Source organism: Brassica rapa, chromosome A04 (assembly GCF_000309985.2).
Source record: "Brassica rapa cultivar Chiifu-401-42 chromosome A04, CAAS_Brap_v3.01, whole genome shotgun sequence".
NCBI classification, from domain to species: domain Eukaryota; kingdom Viridiplantae; phylum Streptophyta; class Magnoliopsida; order Brassicales; family Brassicaceae; genus Brassica; species Brassica rapa.
This window is the reverse complement of record NC_024798.2, coordinates 17301219-17319187: the sequence shown is the minus strand read 5'-3', so window position 1 is coordinate 17319187 and position 17969 is coordinate 17301219. Positions and strand designations below refer to the sequence as shown.

Here is a 17969-nt window from a genome sequence, read left to right as displayed (position 1 = left end):
TCAAGAAACTTTGGAGTTATTTATCATTTTGTTAGCGGTTTATTTTTTTATAAAATATATAGTTATATAATTGATTTATATTACTACATGAATTAAACGCTTTAAGAAGAGACTGTTCCAATAATATTCAGTTAACAGTGTTGTAGAAGTTAGATATTTGACTGAGCCATATGAAAACAAAATGACACAAAAACTTAAGTTCAAAATATCATTACACGAAACGACCACAAGATAGCAGTTGAACTTGATTCCAATTTCAAATGACAAGAAGTACCAAAAGTTCAAAGATTCTGCGTCTCTTTCCTCAGCGTTTGCATTTCAAACAAGAACCAACAACAAATTCCCACTAATTTTAAAAGAAACTAAAATCAGGTAGCGTATTCGAAGGCCTGTGGAGGTTGTGGCTCATCATCTACAGCCATAGCCGAGGCTGTAGTTCCTTGTGTAGCCGCAGCTGCAGGAGAAGCTGTTGAAGTTGGTGCATCGGTGAGAGAGAGAACCTCTGGCTCGTGTTCACGCAAGTCCTTGAGAAGAACAAAACCCGATGGAGCTAGCTTCACTGGTACGTATCTGCTGTCTTCAAGTAACTTTATGTATTTCTCTTGAGCCGGGACTACTCTAGCTGGGTTTACTAGAATCTCAAACGCTGCCTCTGGCTCCGCAGCTTTCTTCTCCACCGTTGCTGTGCTATCAACCTGACAGTAAAATTTGATTGTAAGAAAAGAAGTAACCAGATCAGGCAATCAATCACAATAAGAGCCTAGAACATTACCTGCATAGAGTCTCCTTCCTTATCTTTTCCGGATCCACTCTCACTGACAGGCTTTTCAGCACCAGATGCTTTTTCAGCATTAGCTTTCTGCTCTGCATCTTTCTTAGCCCTAGCTTTGGCTTTAACCGAGGTCGAGAGAACAGCAGTTGGAAGTTTGGCAGCTGTATTGGCTGTAGGCACTGTGGTGGGCTTTGGGTACTCAAACAAAGACGGTTTTGCATGTGACATGAACTCAAACTTTGGGACCTTAAGGTCGTAGTTCAATCCGATGAAAGCCGTTGGTGAGAAGGCCAAGCTAATGAAGTAGATCAGAGGGTACCAGTACCAAAACTGGCTGAAGACAGCGAGGCCAATAACAGCAGTGACTTTGTCATGTTTGGTCTTAGAGAGTAATCTTATAGTAACGTTCCTACCACCTGCATCGAGGATACCAGAGGCCAGAATCGCTCCCATCTTGCTCATTGTGTCTTCGTGCTTGTCGAGTATGATCTTCTCAAGTTGGCGCCTACAAAAACATATACAAAAACTCAAGTCTACGAATAATATTCTCTACCTCCCGATGATGAAGAGAAATGGATATGTACTAACCTGAATTTTCCAACACGAGAATCGCTTGCTTCGCTGATTTGGACCATCACCATGGCCATTGCAATCAAAGCACCTTGACGAACAAAGTCAACCACATCTGATGTAAGCGGCTCCAACAAGGATATTGCTTCGCTGAGGCCAGTGCCTGCACATGAAATACCGACTGCAAGTGCCGCTCCGTAGCGAACATGTGGGTTGTACGACTCAGAAAGTAAAGATACAATACGGGGAGTCTACAGTAAAGACAAAAAAAAAGACAATCAGTGAAATCCATTAAAGAGGATAAGCAAACACTAAAGAAACAGAAGTTAATGGTAACAATGGAGCAGCTGAAACTGACCTGCTCTGGATCAGAGTACAAGACAAATCCAAGTGCCAGAACGGCAGTCCTTCTAACATCATCACTAACATCAGATACAGCAAAGTGAAGCAACTGGCGGATTGCCTTGTTGTTTGCTGTTCCACTGTAAGCCAATGCCAGTGCGTACATGCCACCGTAACGGATGATAGGATCTTGATCTCTCGTCATCTGCTCAATCAAAGTGTCGGCTCCTTCTTCCCTGCCGTATACCGTAAGAGCTATGCCTAGAGCCAATCCCCTAAAAGAAGCATACCACAATGCTGATTAGTGAAATGCTAAATCAAGATATGTTGGACCCTCATCACCAAAAAGGCCCTTTAACATTACCTTATAATCTTCTCGTGCTGTGTCTCATGAGCATAAGCGAGCATCTCACTTGCCTTTTCAGTCGCAGTTCCAACCAACAACAAACCCATGCTGATGCCAGCAGCTTCACCAGCAACCGCGCTGTCAGTATAGAGCACGCTTTTGACATCATCATATATCTCTTCATCAGCTGTCCCAAGTGCTGACAACCCAAGACCTAAGCAAGCTCCATGTTGAATGACCTGCATCCACATTGCGCAATACATACTCTCTAAGCAAAGAGACTGACAGAGAACTGAGAGTGACTATATCAAGTAAGATATCAAATAATCACCTCAACATTGGTACTGCGTAAGCTGTCACGAAGAAACTGTTTGATGCCCTCCCCATGGTTTGCATGAATGAGGCCGAGGGCGTACAAAGCTCCTCCTTCCGAATAAGGACTTCCACCACCACCTGCTCCTCCCTGAGGCAGGTATGGAGCCATCAATGACCTACCCTGTTGAAGGTGACCTCTGTGAATAACACCTAATCCCGCCGTAGCACTAAACTTAGCCCAATTGGTGGCCCTGCTTAGCCAATCCTGTCAATTAAGAGATGAATAAAAATGAGAATAGAGTTAAAAACACTAAACCCACACAATCAACCTTGAACAATATTATAGTGGGAGTCAAAATTTACCAAATTCTCTCTGAGAAAAGTGTCCACTGTAGTTCCAGCATGCATGATGGCGTTAGCATATATTGTAGCACTGTGGCAAACACTGTTCCGCATCTCAACAGACTGTTTGATTGTCTTCAGTATCAGCAGGTCCGACCTACAGGAAGACAATATATCAACGAAGCAAATGATTACTTCCTGAGATAAACGACTTTACAAGAAAAAATATCTCGTGTTAAGACATTCAAACTTCAACAGTAACTTACTTGTTGTGGCTGTAAAGAAACTGAAGAGTCAGCTGAATAGATGTCTCCCCGGATAAAATTCCCTTAATCTTGGTTAGCCTTTCAGCATATGTAGCGTCAACTGGATCGGTCTCGTGCACAATGGTTGGAGCTGGAGCTGGAGTTGGAGTTGGAGCTGGAGCTCCATCCGCCATCTGAACATCCCCCGAGGGATTCTCAGCTGGAGCATCAGTAATTTCAACGGTCTGAACTGTTTCTACAATGCGTGTTTTGGGAGCAGGGAGGCGGTCCCTAACACTCAAGAGAAAGGCCTGGTGCTCGTTCTCTACAAGATCAAATGCAATTTGCAACGCTAATAAAGCATCGTCCTTGCTCTCTGAGCGAAGAAGCTTCTCCAATATGCTTGCAACACCTTGTGGTTCATCCAAAAACATGAGGCATTGACAAATGCTCAGATAATCAGGAGAAGGCAGCTGCTGGTAGACTTTAACAAGTAAAGTAAGCACCTGAAAGAATAGACGAGGATGTCATCACCTTTCTATACGAGTAAACTAAAACACGCTAGACAAAAATAAGCATGAGAGCGGAACCACACTGTTCTACTCTATCAATAGTATCAGAACACCTACTTTCTGAGTCTGAAACCATTAGTCTTATCTTACCTCATGTCTATACTCTCTGCGGTTAACAAAGGAATGAGAAACATTGATGCAATATGCTAAAGTCCCCTGAACATTATCGCTCTTTACGATAGCTTCCTCCAACTTATCCAATCTCCGGCATTCTATCGCAATGCCCATGGCCTGTTGATACTTCCCATCAGTGATGCATCTGCAGAAGAAAAAAATACGTAAGAATTACTGAGGCATTAAGATGATCAGAGAAATAGATGTGTAGGCATACATACTTTTCAAGCATTCTTTCAACAATGGCCTCAAGCCTGGGATCAATGTCCACCATATCATTTGACTCGACTGCCTTTGATCTGAGACTGGCATATTCATCTATAGCTTTGGCTGAAAACATAACAGAAGCATTGAGTGAGCAACATTCATCCAACTTTGATATGTTCTTGTCTTACATACATATTGCAGTCAACAGTACCCTAGCTAGAGACTATACTAAGAGAACCACAAAGAAAAAGAGTAAGCACAGAAAAAAAAAAGCTTCTCAATCCTCACCTAGAAGCGTATGAACATAATCAGTATCTTCAGAAACATCAAACTGGGGTCCGGCTCCAAGGGCATAGGACAACGAATCATTAAGCTCGCCCAAGTAGTAGAAAACCTGAGATAAGACTCAATCATCAGCAAGAGAAAATTACCGAGGGGAAAAACAGCCATCATGCGTTCAGTGAAACAATTACAAATCCTTCCACTGACATTTATATGGCAAATATCATCTGTAACCAGACACCACTTAAGTAAACAAACGCCAGATCGTACCTTAGACACCAACAAAGCAGCCAGCTGTCTTTGATGCATATCGAACTCTTCATCTTCATATAAACTCTCACTGCACACAGAAACTCCCATTAGTCAAGCGGTGTAAAAAAAATCACAGTAGAGATCTAACAACTAATAGTCTCAAAAATAACTACTCCCTCTGCCAGCACAGACTCTACAACTATACCACTAGCAAACAAGTTAGAACTCAATTACACAATAATCACTACAGAACCTTGCTAAAGCTAATCAGATCAAATAAAAACACAATCTTTACCTTAACCTAACCATTTAATCTTCCTAAATATGAGCTTAATAAACCCAAATCAAGAAGACCCATTCACAAATCGAGCTCAACTAACCCAAATCCACAACCTTTCTCTCCAATTCTCCAGAAACCAAAACCAGATCAAGTGGGAAACAAAAAACCCTAATTCTCAAATCAAGAAAAGTTACATGATTGGGACGCTAGTGGAGATCTCGGGCCAGAACCGATCGACCAAGTTGTTGAGATGCGAGAGCGCATGATGCTTCAACGAAGGCTGAGGCTCGTTGAGCATTGCCAGTAACCCTCCCGCTGAACTAACCATAACAGCCGCCATTGACGAAGAAACACTAATCCAAATCGAAAAACCCTAAAAAGAACGCGAACAAGAGAGGACTCGTCTTGAATCTCAGCTGGATCCGAAGTGTTTGAGTTGGAGAAAGAGAAAAGGGACTTAATCGAATATTTTCGACTTACCCAACAAGTCAGATAATTAAGAAACTTTCCCGAAAGTTTAAGTTAATTACACTTTTGGTCATTTATACTTTTAAATTTATGTTGTAGGTCCTTTATAGTTTAATATTTACGAAATGCGTCTAATACTTTTTCTAAATTGATTGGTCTGTCCAAGTTTAATTTTAGATTAATTTGCCAAATTGCACGTCATTTCACCTACCGATCTTGAATTGAAGACGGCGAAAGTGGAGCACAACCGCAACATTTGCACTTCCCACCTACCCCACCTACCGAACCGGGAATAGCAACTGTACCAAACCAATGAACCAATCGGTTCAACATTGGTGTTTAGTTAAACACCTATATGTCAATCGTAACAATTAAACTAGGCCTAATTAACTAAACATACATAGAAAGTAAAATCATATGTTTTGTTTTTCTTGAAAATATAAAAACCTAAAATCAAATAAATTTTATTTTAATCTGTGATCTTCAAATAATATTTGTCTATTTTAATAATAAATATCGAAAATATTAAAAAGTAACAGTTTTTTTTATTTTAAAACAAAAATATATGTGATTTATAGAAAATGACACCTAGAATAACTTTTAGAATCAAATATAAAAATGTACTGGAGAGATGCTATTTAGTGACACAGTATTTGTATTTTGAGGACAAATTCACAATTTTATTTAACTAGACCGGTTTCGATTCTCTTACAAACCGAACAAAACTAAACCAGATGTCTTAAATGTTCCCATCTCTCAACAACTCTTTCCTCTCGGTTTCTTTCATATAAAGTTTGTAGCTTTAAATCTTCAGTGTCAGGTTTTGGTGGGGATTATTATTGTTAGTGAAGAAGCAAAAAAACAATGGGGGAGGAAGCGAAGATCTTCACTCTTTCAGAAGTTTCAGAGCACAATCACGCTCATGACTGTTGGATTGTCATCAATGCAAAGGTTTCTTTCTTCTTTCTCCTTATTCTCAGCTCTTATTAAACTTAGGATCTCATGCTTGAAAGTTGAAACCTCCTTTTTGAGTGGCCGTCGTGATGATTGCATGAGATTAAGATTTTAAAAGATTATCTTTTTACTTCATTGGATCAAATCTTTAGATGGGTAAAGTGGTAAAAGTTGTAATCATCAAACTTATGCTTAGGATTCAGCTCTTTTGATCTATTTATCTGATTTTGAACTGAAGATGGACAAATCTGGAAGTAGCTCTTCTTACATCTCTGTTTGGAGTGATTACTGATTAGCTGTCACGTGGCTATGAGTAATTGGTCCTGAAGATGGATCATTTTGGCTATGTGATTAACTTGTAGTCTCCTTTCATATTGACAAATTGTTTCCTGTTTATTTCATTGATTGGCTTGAAGTGCTTAGATCATCTGCTTCAGTCACATCTACAAGAAAATTAGAAACATTAAACATTTTGGTGTGTTGTTCTCTTATTTTTGCCACTTGGGTTATTTTTTCTTTTTGGGAGTTTACTTGGGGGCAAGAAGCTTGTTGCTATGTACATGATTCATGAACAAATCCTTTATCAAGTTCAGAACACCTCAGATCTCTCTCTAAGCATAGATTCAAGTGGAGTATTTTGTTTGGAGTGTTGCTCTGTTTGTTCATTCTAGTTTGTATGCATCCAGACACATAGCCAAGCAGTTTTAATCTTGTTTCATCAAAAAGGAGCAAGAACCTTATGAACTTTCTTCTCTGTTTCTCCATAGTCTCTTGCATCATAAGTATGGCAATGTTCTTGTATGTCTTCTCGTGTTTCAAACTTCTTGTTTTAAAAAGAAATCTTCAACGTTTAGCTGGCTCACTTCCATTTCTCATATCGTAGTTCAAACGTTTGCAAACATCGCAGGTGTACAATGTAACCAAGTTCCTTGAAGACCATCCAGGTGGAGATGAAGTTCTCTTGTCTTCAACAGGTCTGTATAATAAACACACAACCATCAAAAATCACTTAAGTGTTGATCGATATACATAGCATTTTGATGTTGATTCCTTTCCTTTTAAAGGTAAGGATGCAACGGATGATTTTGAGGACGTGGGGCATAGCGAGAGCGCGAGAGAGATGATGGAACAATACTACGTTGGAGAGATTGATCCCACAACAATCCCAAAGAAAACCAAATACACACCTCCTAAACAGCCTCACTATAACCAAGACAAGACCTCTGAGTTCATTATCAAGATCCTCCAGTTCCTAGTGCCCATTGCCATTCTCGGTTTGGCAGTTGGGATTCGTATCTACACCAAGTCAGGATAGTCTTCTTTTTACTGACCACCGTATCTACCATATATAGAGAGTTAGAGATTTAAGTCTTTTGAGAAGACAAATCTCTAAGTCTCTCCCTTTGTTCCTGTCTCTCTGTTCTCATATGTTGTTGTGTGAACGTGTTTTGCATTTGTTTCTTACGTGTTGTGTTGAAGTTGCATTTAAACAAGCAGTCTTGCAGAAATGCAGCTTATATTAATCTAAATATAATTCATAGTGTGAAAGCAAAGTTTTATGACTTTTGAGTGATAAATTTTGAATATTATAACACTTTCTTATCTCGCAATGTCAAAAGGAGATACTAACCAAGAAGCTCTCTAGCTACAGTTTAGAGTTTTTGGCAGATACTTCATAGAGTGTGGAAGTTAGTCACTTGAGCTCACAACCGCAGACACAAAGTTTGATTCTTGTTAAACTTGGACAGCAATAAATTTTATTTAAAAAGACATCTAGTTTGGTTTCTGCAGTAGGTTGGTTTGGTTTCTGCGGTAGGTTTGGCGACGGTTTCAACGACGTCGTGTCGAGACACTAATCAATGCAATCACAAAAAAGAGGTTTGTGACGATGTTTAGATGATAGATCAAACAAAAGACGATCACAATGATGATGTGTAGTGGGCACGAACGTACATATTACGATAAAAAAAATAGTGGGCACAACTCAGTAAGTGGAAAGTACAATGGACACAACACCAGACCCTGTTCGAAACTACGCTAGGCGCTAGTCGGGCGGTGACTCCGGGCCTAGCGAGTTATCAAAAAATCGGGGATTAATCGGAGTATACGCGGGGACTAGTTTTTATTATTATTATATTTATAATAATATTTAAATTAAATATATAATATAAATATATTAGAATGTAATAGTTTTTTGTATATTATTGAAGTTTTAATTTATTGGTTTAACAAAAGTTATTGTTAATGTCATATTTTTATTACAATAATGTTTATATATGTGTCAGTATATGTACATACGTCCAAAGACGTTGTGGTCTATTGGTGTTTGATGTTGTCAACCTCTTATGAGGTGCAGGGATCGATCCACCAATAGGGTGTTTTTAATTAATTTTTTTTTAAAAAAAACACCTATGAAACAAAGTCCCACATCGGTTAAACATAAGGAGGGGTGATGTTAAAGACGCTTATAAATACTCATTTAGAGTTGCCATCATTATAACTTGCAATTGGGTTTCCATAAACCTGCTGTAGGCCCAATAGTTCAATTTTTTTTTGAGTTTTAAGCGTTTAAGACTGGTAATATTACGCGGTCAGCGCGGATAATATGCGGTCAAAGCGTGTTAACGCGGTCCAGCGCCTAGTGTGACCGATCAGGTCATAATCGCGGCGGTTGGACTCCGAGCAACGCCTAAGCGGCCGCCTAGGCGGCTAGGCGGCCGCGTTTTCGAACAGGGACACCAGAGTGATAGAAATAGAGAATCTTTCTAGAACTTTTGATTTTAGTGAGAAAAGAGACAAAAACAAAGACCACTATGAGAACTATTCATATCCATAACGAACAGCTTCTCTGTCTCTCTATTATCAGTAAATAAAATTGGCATATATATATTTGCATGTTTCTTACCTGTCACTGTGATGTTATATGTGTGAAGAACACAACACATGGACCATAATGATGATGATGAAGATAAGAACAAGAACTCAAGATGGAAGTAAGAGAAGAAGAAGACAGAGAAGGATAAGTCTTTATTGAAAAGAGTTTTCAGATCAGTACATGTATACACCACAAATGGATACAAGACAAAGAGTTATAAAAAAGACTTCACTAGCCATTAACCGAAAGAACTCTAAACCCCTAAACCCTAAACAGACTTTGGGTTAACCTTCTCTTATGGTTTAGTACTACTACTAAGGTGATCTGTTTAGACCTGAAAAGGATTGGTATCAGTTCTGTGTTACACAAACCCTTCTCAGCCACTTGTGTTACAGACACCAGTTTAAAAACGCTAGATGGGTTTTTATCCTAAGTTCTTTACAAGTTAAAACGGATGATGGAAAGAAAGATCAAACCGATAATTAGCAGGAAAATGTTAACTATTAACACCCCACCACCCTTTCGTTTTGGTTGTTTCTAATCGTCTATCTTCTTCCATTCAAACCGTCCTGGTAGTGGTTGTTCGTTCACAGGATCAAAGTTGTACCTGAACCAAAAAAAGTTCACAGAAACCGTTAGGTACACAACAGAACAGAGTAAGATCAAATGTGAACAGAACAGACGAAAAACTCATACTTGTCAATGAATTGCTTTTGTTGTTCTTCTTCAGCACAAGAGAAGAACTCGTCCATTTCAGGTGTGGTTGGTAGGTGACAACGGCTGCCAGACAAACTCTCTTCTCTTTGGTCGTTGCTGTCATCACTTACACCAGTGTTAAGCTTTGGAGATGAACCCGGGCTTGTGATGGATTCCGGTTTTCTCATCAAACTGCATGGCGTGGATTCCCTTGTGGTCCTGTTGAAACTGAGAGTAAGTAAATATGTTACTCTCACACAATGCTCTCAAGAAACAAAGCAATTAACTACATTTCCTTAATTAGTAGTAAAAGCCAACAGACTTTACTGCCTATAGTTATTACTACTAAAGCTAACCCAGTCTCGCTCTACTCAAAAAGGATAATGAGTAACGTCTTGTTGATCCCATTGCAGAGTAAAAAAAAAAGTAATGTTTCAGTGTAAATCAAACAAGATCTAAACTTTCAACTGACCCTTAAACATTAAAAACTATCAAACAGCGAGAGAACATAGTATCCAAACATTTCTACAATCATAAATAAGAACACTTTGCATAATCCCACAAGTAACAACGGTGATAGGAGTGATCTCATACACAAATACATCAAAGAGAAACCAATTGTCACTATCACCTTCTTATATGCATAAGTAAATGAAGAAGAGAAGAAGCAAAAAAAAAACTTTCTTTAATATATACAATTCTTTTCCGGAAACAGAGAGAAGAAGAGACTGGTGTGTCAGTATAAAGAAGAGATGGCATAATATCATACACAAGGTAAACAAAAAAAAAACATTAAATTTCACTGCCTTGAAAATATTCAATTTGAAAACTTTTAAAGTATAAAAATTGAGAAAATAAGTTAAGAATAAAAAAGATTATACCTTTCACTGCCTTGAAGCTCATCCATGTTGATTTCACCATTAAAGTCCTTCCCTTTCCCACACACAACACTCTCAGCAACCGAATCGGACCTAGACCCGTCACCACCACCAGACCCACGACCCGAATCCTGATTTTGGGAATTAGGGTTTCGGACCCTCCTCTGCTTCTTTCTCCGACGAATCACTACAATCGGCGGCTTCTTCTGTAGCCGACGGCTCCTTAGCTGAAGATACGAGCCTCCGCCTCCGCCGCCGCCGCAATCCGTCGGCGTCTTCTGTTTCGACGGCGAGGAGGAGGAAGGCGAGGGCTTTTGAAGGCGGCGCTGGAGAGCTAGGGACTTAGCTCGAGTGAGAACACCAGGAGAGACGTCCATAAGGGATATAGCTTCTCCGTCGAGTTTGCTCTTCTTTATGTATTTCCCCATTTTCACGACGCTTTTCATGGAAAGCTCAGAGAGAAAGAGAGAGAGAGAGAAAAAAGGATCGAAGATTATTAGAGTTAGGGTTGAAGATGGTGCTGTGTGGGGTCCTCTCTCTGCCTCTTTTTATTTATTTAATTTTTATTTTTTATTTTTATTTTTCAGGTGGCTTCTTCTTCTTCACTACTACACTGTACTTTTACTATTTTTTATTTTATATTGAAAACTCGAGTGTAATAATTTCGATGCTTTTAAACGGAAATGATGACGTATATTGTTCTTTATATATAATGAACATTTTTTTTTTACAAAATGTAACTTGAGTTGCAATTCTCACTTTGAATAATGTTTGCTTCAAATAGATGTCCAACGTTAGGAAAGGTGTAACGGCTACGCAACCTGAATTAATTCGAAAATTTATAATATATATATATAAGTTTATGAGTTATGACCATATATTTATCAGTTGGTAACTTAAGTAGTATTTTTCTTTTATTTGCTGCCCTTGTTTTTTACTGTATTTTGTATATAGCACAAGGAAAAGCTTTTGATCTCGTTTAAGGAGTGATCGAACTTATTTTGGAATGTCAACTTCTAGTCTACTGACTAGTAGTCTAGTACTACTGACCTATGTGAATTTCAGGGTAGTTAATTACTTTTTGTGAAGAAGCACAAGGATACAATAGAGAGCGTTGTGCAACTACCAACTTACCAAGTAATGAGAGCATTGTTACCAAAAAAGAAAAAGTAATGAGAGCATATACACAAGATTTCCCAATTAGGACTAGTGTCTAAGTTGTTGTTTGATGGAATTGGGTTACACATTTTCGAATCTAGAAGAGTATAAGCTAAAAAGGATCTAATGACATAAGTTTATACTAATGACAGCTATGATATAAACATAGTTGATGTGGTCTTGCAAATTAATATAAGGGAGGAAATGAGTATTGTTAACTTCTATCAAAAAAATTTTGAAAAACATATATCAAATTAATGTCTCAACCACTAGTACTCAAGTATTTAAGTTTGTAATGGTATATTCACTTGTCCATGTTTTCAATAATTTCTCTAAACGCGCTATTTTTACTATACATTTTTTTTCGCATTTTCAAAAGTAATTTCAGTTTTTTTATGTTAAATCTATATTTAAAGAATCAAAATATTAATAATCTAATAATATTAATTTTCAGCGTTTTATAAATATTCTACAAAATGTTTATTCATTTATGTTGTACAACTATTATATTATAACTTGTCAACACAAAATATTGTTTTGCTTTTCGCATGTGCGTTTACTTTTTTAATATTTACATTTAAATATATCATATTAACGTCACAGTTCAAATCCCAATAGGATGTAAGAAAACGTACACACAATATTTAGACACGTTCAAAAAGAATTAAATTTGTCTTTTAATTTTCTTCTGTCAAACCCACTTTCAAGTGGAAGGAGTCGAACTCCTTTAGGTGCGAGGGGATGACAATAGTGGATCTCTAAATTAACAACTAAAGCCTACCAAGCTTGCAAAACTGAGATTGAATATAGGACACATCTCTCTGAATCACTTTTAAACACTTGATCACAACAACAACAAGAAAACAAATACAAACCCTCCCAAAGAGAGTAGGATCATACAACAAAGATTGTAACTTTATCATAAGTCTCTTTGCTTTTTTGATGCAAACAAACCCATTAAACAACTTATTGATGTGAACACTAAACAAAGAATTAGACTAAAAAATAGTCCCCAACTCTGCTTTTCTTTTTTACGTTTTTTTCTTGAAGAACGTAAAAATTTCTACTTCCAAATCTTCACGGATTTGTCATGACTTGCAGACGCCATCATTCCCGTCGAAGGTGACTGAGCTAAGGCAGAGATCACACACTCATGAGCTGGTATTGTCATACATTTGTTCTCCTTTGTATTCCACAGCTCCGGTGACTGCAACAGTTTCGTTTACCAAAAGTTAAAAGCAACTCTTAACAAGAAAATCATCACATCACGCAACATTAGAGCTTGACATGGATTTGTAAAAATGGTAAACATAGATTCGTTCTAAGCTGAATAAATTGTAACTAAGCTAATACCTGGTAGCCACCAATGACGAAGAGATTGGGATAGCTAGTGTGAAAAACGCAAGAGTGGAACTTGTTCCCACTAGAACTGAGCTCGTGGATACAATCTCCTGAGCTCGGAGACCATAGTTTAACAGAGTTTTCACTAACAGAAGCTAGCAACTCTCCGCTTGTGTTCCAACAAACAGAATTCACATTTGAGGAATGTCCCTGACAGAACAAAATTTTAAAATCAAGCCATGAGACATAAGTTCACTCCTGCATAGGTAACTTGTAAGCACAAGTCTTAACAATAGAAAACAACGTCTTATGTGGACTGAACTAAAGAGTAAACAAAAAAATCTTTGGCTTTACCTTTAACAAGTGGACCCGTATGTCTTTTTCAACATCCACAAGTGAAAAAGTATTATCCGAAGCTGCAGCAAGAAATTTTCCACTTATCGGCTGGAACCGTACTTGCGTGCTAGCTCCCTGTGCTTGAAAAATTCAAAAACTCAGAAAACAATAGTTCAATTGTTGGAGAAGCCACACGAGAATACATGAGCTTGTCTTTGAAGCACGAATGTAATTAGAAGCGTTGATGTTCCAGAAGCGAATATCATTGTTGCCATCACAAGAGCAGAAGATCTCGGTTTTTGGGGTGAAAATCAAGGGACATTACAGGTGCAGTATGACTAGAAATGGTTCGTCGGAAGTAACCAGGCTGCACAGCAAATTGGTAGTAGTAGTAAGTCGCAACAGAAGACAAAAAAAATGGCTGCAACTAAAAGAGATGAATTACTATACATCAGAAGCATCCCAGATTTTGATTGTTCTGTCGAACGATGACGTAGCCAGTTGAGTTGTATTAGGTCTGAAGCGAACATCGTGATAATATGACCATGTTCTTCCGGAGTGCTCTCAGTGTGTAGTGTTTCCATGTTCCAGATAAAAACCTACCGACAAAAACACATCATCTTCATTAAACAAACAAGATCTGACATATTTATAAACAAAATGTATGTACCTTTTTATCATGCCCAGCGCTAGCCAACAACTTCCCATCAGATGAGAAACTAGAGCAGATGACCTTACGAGCACTTCTTCATATAGAACTAACCTCACTGAAACTAAACCCTGAAAAATGAAAAAAAGGATCATGGTTAGTATATCTGGTTTACTAGTAGCATGATAAGTCTGACCAGGGCGAGAGGATACCCTTTGGGGTTTCTGCACGCTCAGAAGGGTTCCGCTTGAGGGTGCTAAATATGCTTCCTCCATCTCCATCATCTTGGGACAAAAACGATTCTACATTATCTTCCAGAGCTCCCACATCTCCGAACGGTTCCATGTCATCCTGCAGCTATTAATCCTTGTCATAATAAAGTTGAATATAACACTGCTCCATCGGATATGCAAGAAAATGCTAAAGCCGCTAAGATTCTTAACACTGGAACAAAGCTAGATTGTTAGTAGCATTAAGAAACATACCAGTTGGTTTGCTGCGATGCCAGACCACTTATTCCATCAGAACCATACATCATTGGCCCTTTTGGCATGTTATTCACATGCTGCATGTTACCAGCTATAGCAACTCTCCATCGACAGGGGTATGCGTTGAGGGAGTTGACGGCTGTGAGTTGGATGGGCCGACCGTGTTTCCTGTCCCTGTACTGTTAGCAGGACCAGAAGAGGAAGGTCATTTTCTTTTGCGGTTGTTCTATCAATGAGACGCAAAATGAAGTTGTGGCTCATTCATCTTACACACTAAAGAGTATACTAATTTGAACCAAACCACATGATCCACAAAAATGTACCTGCTGTGATTGCTGTGATAGTAAAGGATCTTGTTGCTGAGAGGAAGATTGATGTACTGGCGGCATGTTGATATGCTACAGACCAACAAACAGCAACGGAAAAATGGAAAATCAGAAAGATGTTTGATTGACATAAATTTGCACATAAATCCTCTTAGTAGAGAGCGTGTGGTTAACAAGGAGAAACCAAATTGTGTTCCCTAGATAGATCTACATTAGGATAACACTAACACATTCTCTTAGACTTTTCAAATGACAACTACATGACATCATACACTAGAAATTACCGAAAAATGCATACAAAGACAGACGTATTGATCAATTTCACCACCTAACGAACAGATAGGCGAAACTTTCACTGATTTGAGAAAAAAGTCTTACTTTTGAAGAACTATAGGGGAACCTATGGATCCATCTAGGTAATCCTGTAAATCTTCGAGGGCCCATCTCGCCATACAGGTTAGTCATATTTCCTTGGTTCAAGTTTCCTTGCCCTTGAACCTGAGCCAAGACCTCTCTTGTTGTTGCTGCTGTGGTGAGAGCTGAAATTGACTTTGATTTTGAAGGAAAGCTTTCTGAACTTGAGGGCCTAAACCTGGTCGGATTGTATCAATGCCCTGTAACATTTATCAAAAAATCTTTATGAAAAAAAAGGGATTAAAATCACAAACAGATAAACCCTGCAAAAGAATCCCAGTGCTTACAGTTAATGGCCATCCCTTTAAAGGAAGAGCACCTACTCCAGGGTTTAATCCTTCAGAACAAAATAGGGACGAATATGTTAGTTTTGGAGTCCAATGTCAATTAGTTGATTGGAGACTTTTCGGTAACAATATTAAAAGAGTCATCAAGTAAGGTAATTACAGGGGTCTGCTGATTACGTGATTGAAGTTGCTGCAATGCTGCTGAAACACCTCCTTGATGATTTCCTTGGACCATTTGACTGGTTCGCTCCTGATTTAAGAAGAGCCATCCTTGCATCCATATGAGGTTGGGATGTCTCAGTGTTCATTCCATTTGGCTGCTTCATATGTTCTTCATACATTTTAGCAGCGACTTGACTGGCATTTGGCGAAGCATCTGCATTTGCTGCATTTGAAGTTGTTGCTCCTTCGCTTTACCTTGTTGTGCCTAAAATTCACAAAGCCACTTGTCAGCTACCAAACTGAAAATAAAAACATACCTCCCAGAGTGGTAGATAGCCAACCTCTATATAAGCTGCAGCAGCCTCAGAATGTTTCTCATTAGTCCTTGCAATGAAGATGTCCCAGAACACAGACCACCACTCAAACAGAAACCCTCCAGGCGCATTAATTGCTACGTTGGAATAATCACATAGCTTAAAGCGCAGTTCCCAATGAAACAAAAACGGCTTAAACTCTGATAATTAATAAAAAATACATTCAAGAACCAACATGACAAAAAAAACTCTGACAAAACATAAACTTCACCAAATAGATAATTACTTACCAACAGGATCAAGGAGAGACTCTGCCTTCAGTCATAAAAGACTTGGCAGTGTTGTGCAGTTTCTTCTTCACCAAATAATCATATATGTAAACGTCAAGCCTACAGAGTGAACAAAAAGAATAAAAAAAATTTAATTTTCTACCAAGAAATACAAATATGGGTAATTGAAAATGTTTTCACTTTTAAACTCAAATACACTTACATCTTATCAGCTTCCCAATTACTCTGCGCCATATCTTCAGCCCGAGCTCGAGCTATGAAGTAGTTAAAAAGTGAGTCAATCGCAATTCAGAACAATTCTACTCACAATTTCGATTGTTTGATTAGAAAGTAAGCTAACCTGAATAAGCTCAAACAAAGTAAAATAACCTAAATAGGTTATTTTAATTATCTCAAAATCATTGGTTAAATAGATGCAATTCTTAAAAACATAAATATATTTTATTTATTTTCTTAATTTGCGTAAAATAACAAAATTAATTACATATTTTATAAAACTGAGTGAGTAGCACTTAGCAAATATAATTGCATATCTTCAATGAGAAACAACTCAAAGTTCGATACTATGTTACATATCCTTGTCAATAGCAATGTAATCTGAATTTCTATGAATATATAATCAAACGAATCCAGCATTATTTTAACCTTGTTTTCTAAAAGTAAATGGTGCATGTATATAAAACCTTGCCTAACTGTTTTTCTTTCTTTGTTAGTTTGGACAATGAAAAGTTAATACTCTATGTTTGGTTTGAACCATTAATGATATAATAAATGAGATCACTTCTTTTTCACTAAATGATATCACATTTAGCGTTTGAATAATGCAAAAGGGTCCTTAAATTATTGAGGTGCTTATAGTAGAGCATGTCCAACTATAAAAGGAAAATTAAAGCAGCCACGATTACTTAAATTTTATGTTTTCTATAAGGACACAATTTATTCATGTGCTAAACTAGTTTTTCTCTTGAGAAATATCAAAGTAATTTGTTTTTTTTTTATGCACTGCTAGCTATAAGTCAAGAAATGGACATTTATTGGATATATTTCTAGCTGATTACTCTAATGATCATGAACCAATTATTAAACAATATAGAGACAATATATATAATATATCCTTCAATTTCATGTATTCAATAGTATTTCACTCAAACTTTCGGATACTGATACATACGATTCACTTTCTATATGCATATTTATGTATCAGAGATTTTATCAATTCTTGAAAATATTTCAGTTTCTTGTTATGTTGGATCTCGGATGATAACATAGGTCGGATGAGATCAGATCAACGGTGCAGTTGGCAGACATAAATAAATTGTCCAACGACAGGTAGATGACATTTAATTTGATTGTTGTCCTCAACCAATTATAGTATCTTTGGTTTGCTACAAGTTTGAAGTTTGTACACACGGCTTATTCATTGCCGGTTCTCCTCACGGTATACGAGGCAGATTAACTCTGAATGCATATAAGTTTATTAACACTGATCCAGATTCAAAAATTATTTATTAACAATCTCAAAATGACTAGACTATCTACGCGGAATCTGTCAATAAAAAATCAGTAGAGAATATGGAGATGAATTAAACTAAACTGGACTTAACTAGAGACCAATAGAAAAAGATGACAAACCGGTTATGCATCAACGTACTCACGAGTAAACGTTATGCCTATATAAACAGACCAAGACTAGG

At 37.7% G+C, this 17969-nt stretch overlaps 3 protein-coding genes and 1 pseudogene across 3 annotated transcripts; 1 reads left to right on the top strand and 3 right to left on the bottom strand.

The window, feature by feature from the left end:
- Nucleotides 1-169: 169 nt before the first annotated feature.
- On the bottom strand, nucleotides 170-5099 carry LOC103865226 (26S proteasome non-ATPase regulatory subunit 1 homolog A). The gene is made up of 13 exons (XM_009143023.3): nucleotides 4834-5099; nucleotides 4378-4447; nucleotides 4114-4219; nucleotides 3840-3948; nucleotides 3595-3763; nucleotides 2954-3438; nucleotides 2709-2844; nucleotides 2362-2610; nucleotides 2049-2269; nucleotides 1701-1959; nucleotides 1361-1593; nucleotides 773-1277; nucleotides 170-695 (listed from the first exon to the last, which is right to left on the bottom strand). Exons 1-13 carry the CDS (start codon nucleotides 4977-4979, stop codon nucleotides 369-371), a joined length of 3015 nt encoding a protein of 1004 aa, XP_009141271.2. The 5' UTR covers nucleotides 4980-5099; the 3' UTR covers nucleotides 170-368.
- A 715-nt stretch (nucleotides 5100-5814) lies between these two features.
- LOC103865225 (cytochrome b5) lies at nucleotides 5815-7633 on the top strand. The gene is made up of 3 exons (XM_009143022.3): nucleotides 5815-6058; nucleotides 6969-7035; nucleotides 7126-7633. The coding sequence occupies exons 1-3, from the start codon at nucleotides 5972-5974 to the stop codon at nucleotides 7374-7376; spliced, it is 405 nt and encodes a 134-aa protein (XP_009141270.1). The 5' UTR covers nucleotides 5815-5971; the 3' UTR covers nucleotides 7377-7633.
- Nucleotides 7634-9067: 1434 nt separating this feature from the next.
- On the bottom strand, nucleotides 9068-11200 carry LOC103865224 (cyclin-dependent kinase inhibitor 4). The gene is made up of 3 exons (XM_009143021.3): nucleotides 10514-11200; nucleotides 9633-9851; nucleotides 9068-9543 (listed from the first exon to the last, which is right to left on the bottom strand). Exons 1-3 carry the CDS (start codon nucleotides 10954-10956, stop codon nucleotides 9474-9476), a joined length of 732 nt encoding a protein of 243 aa, XP_009141269.1. The 5' UTR covers nucleotides 10957-11200; the 3' UTR covers nucleotides 9068-9473.
- Nucleotides 11201-12463: 1263 nt separating this feature from the next.
- On the bottom strand, nucleotides 12464-17967 carry LOC103865223 (annotated as a pseudogene).
- Nucleotides 17968-17969: the final 2 nt, after the last annotated feature.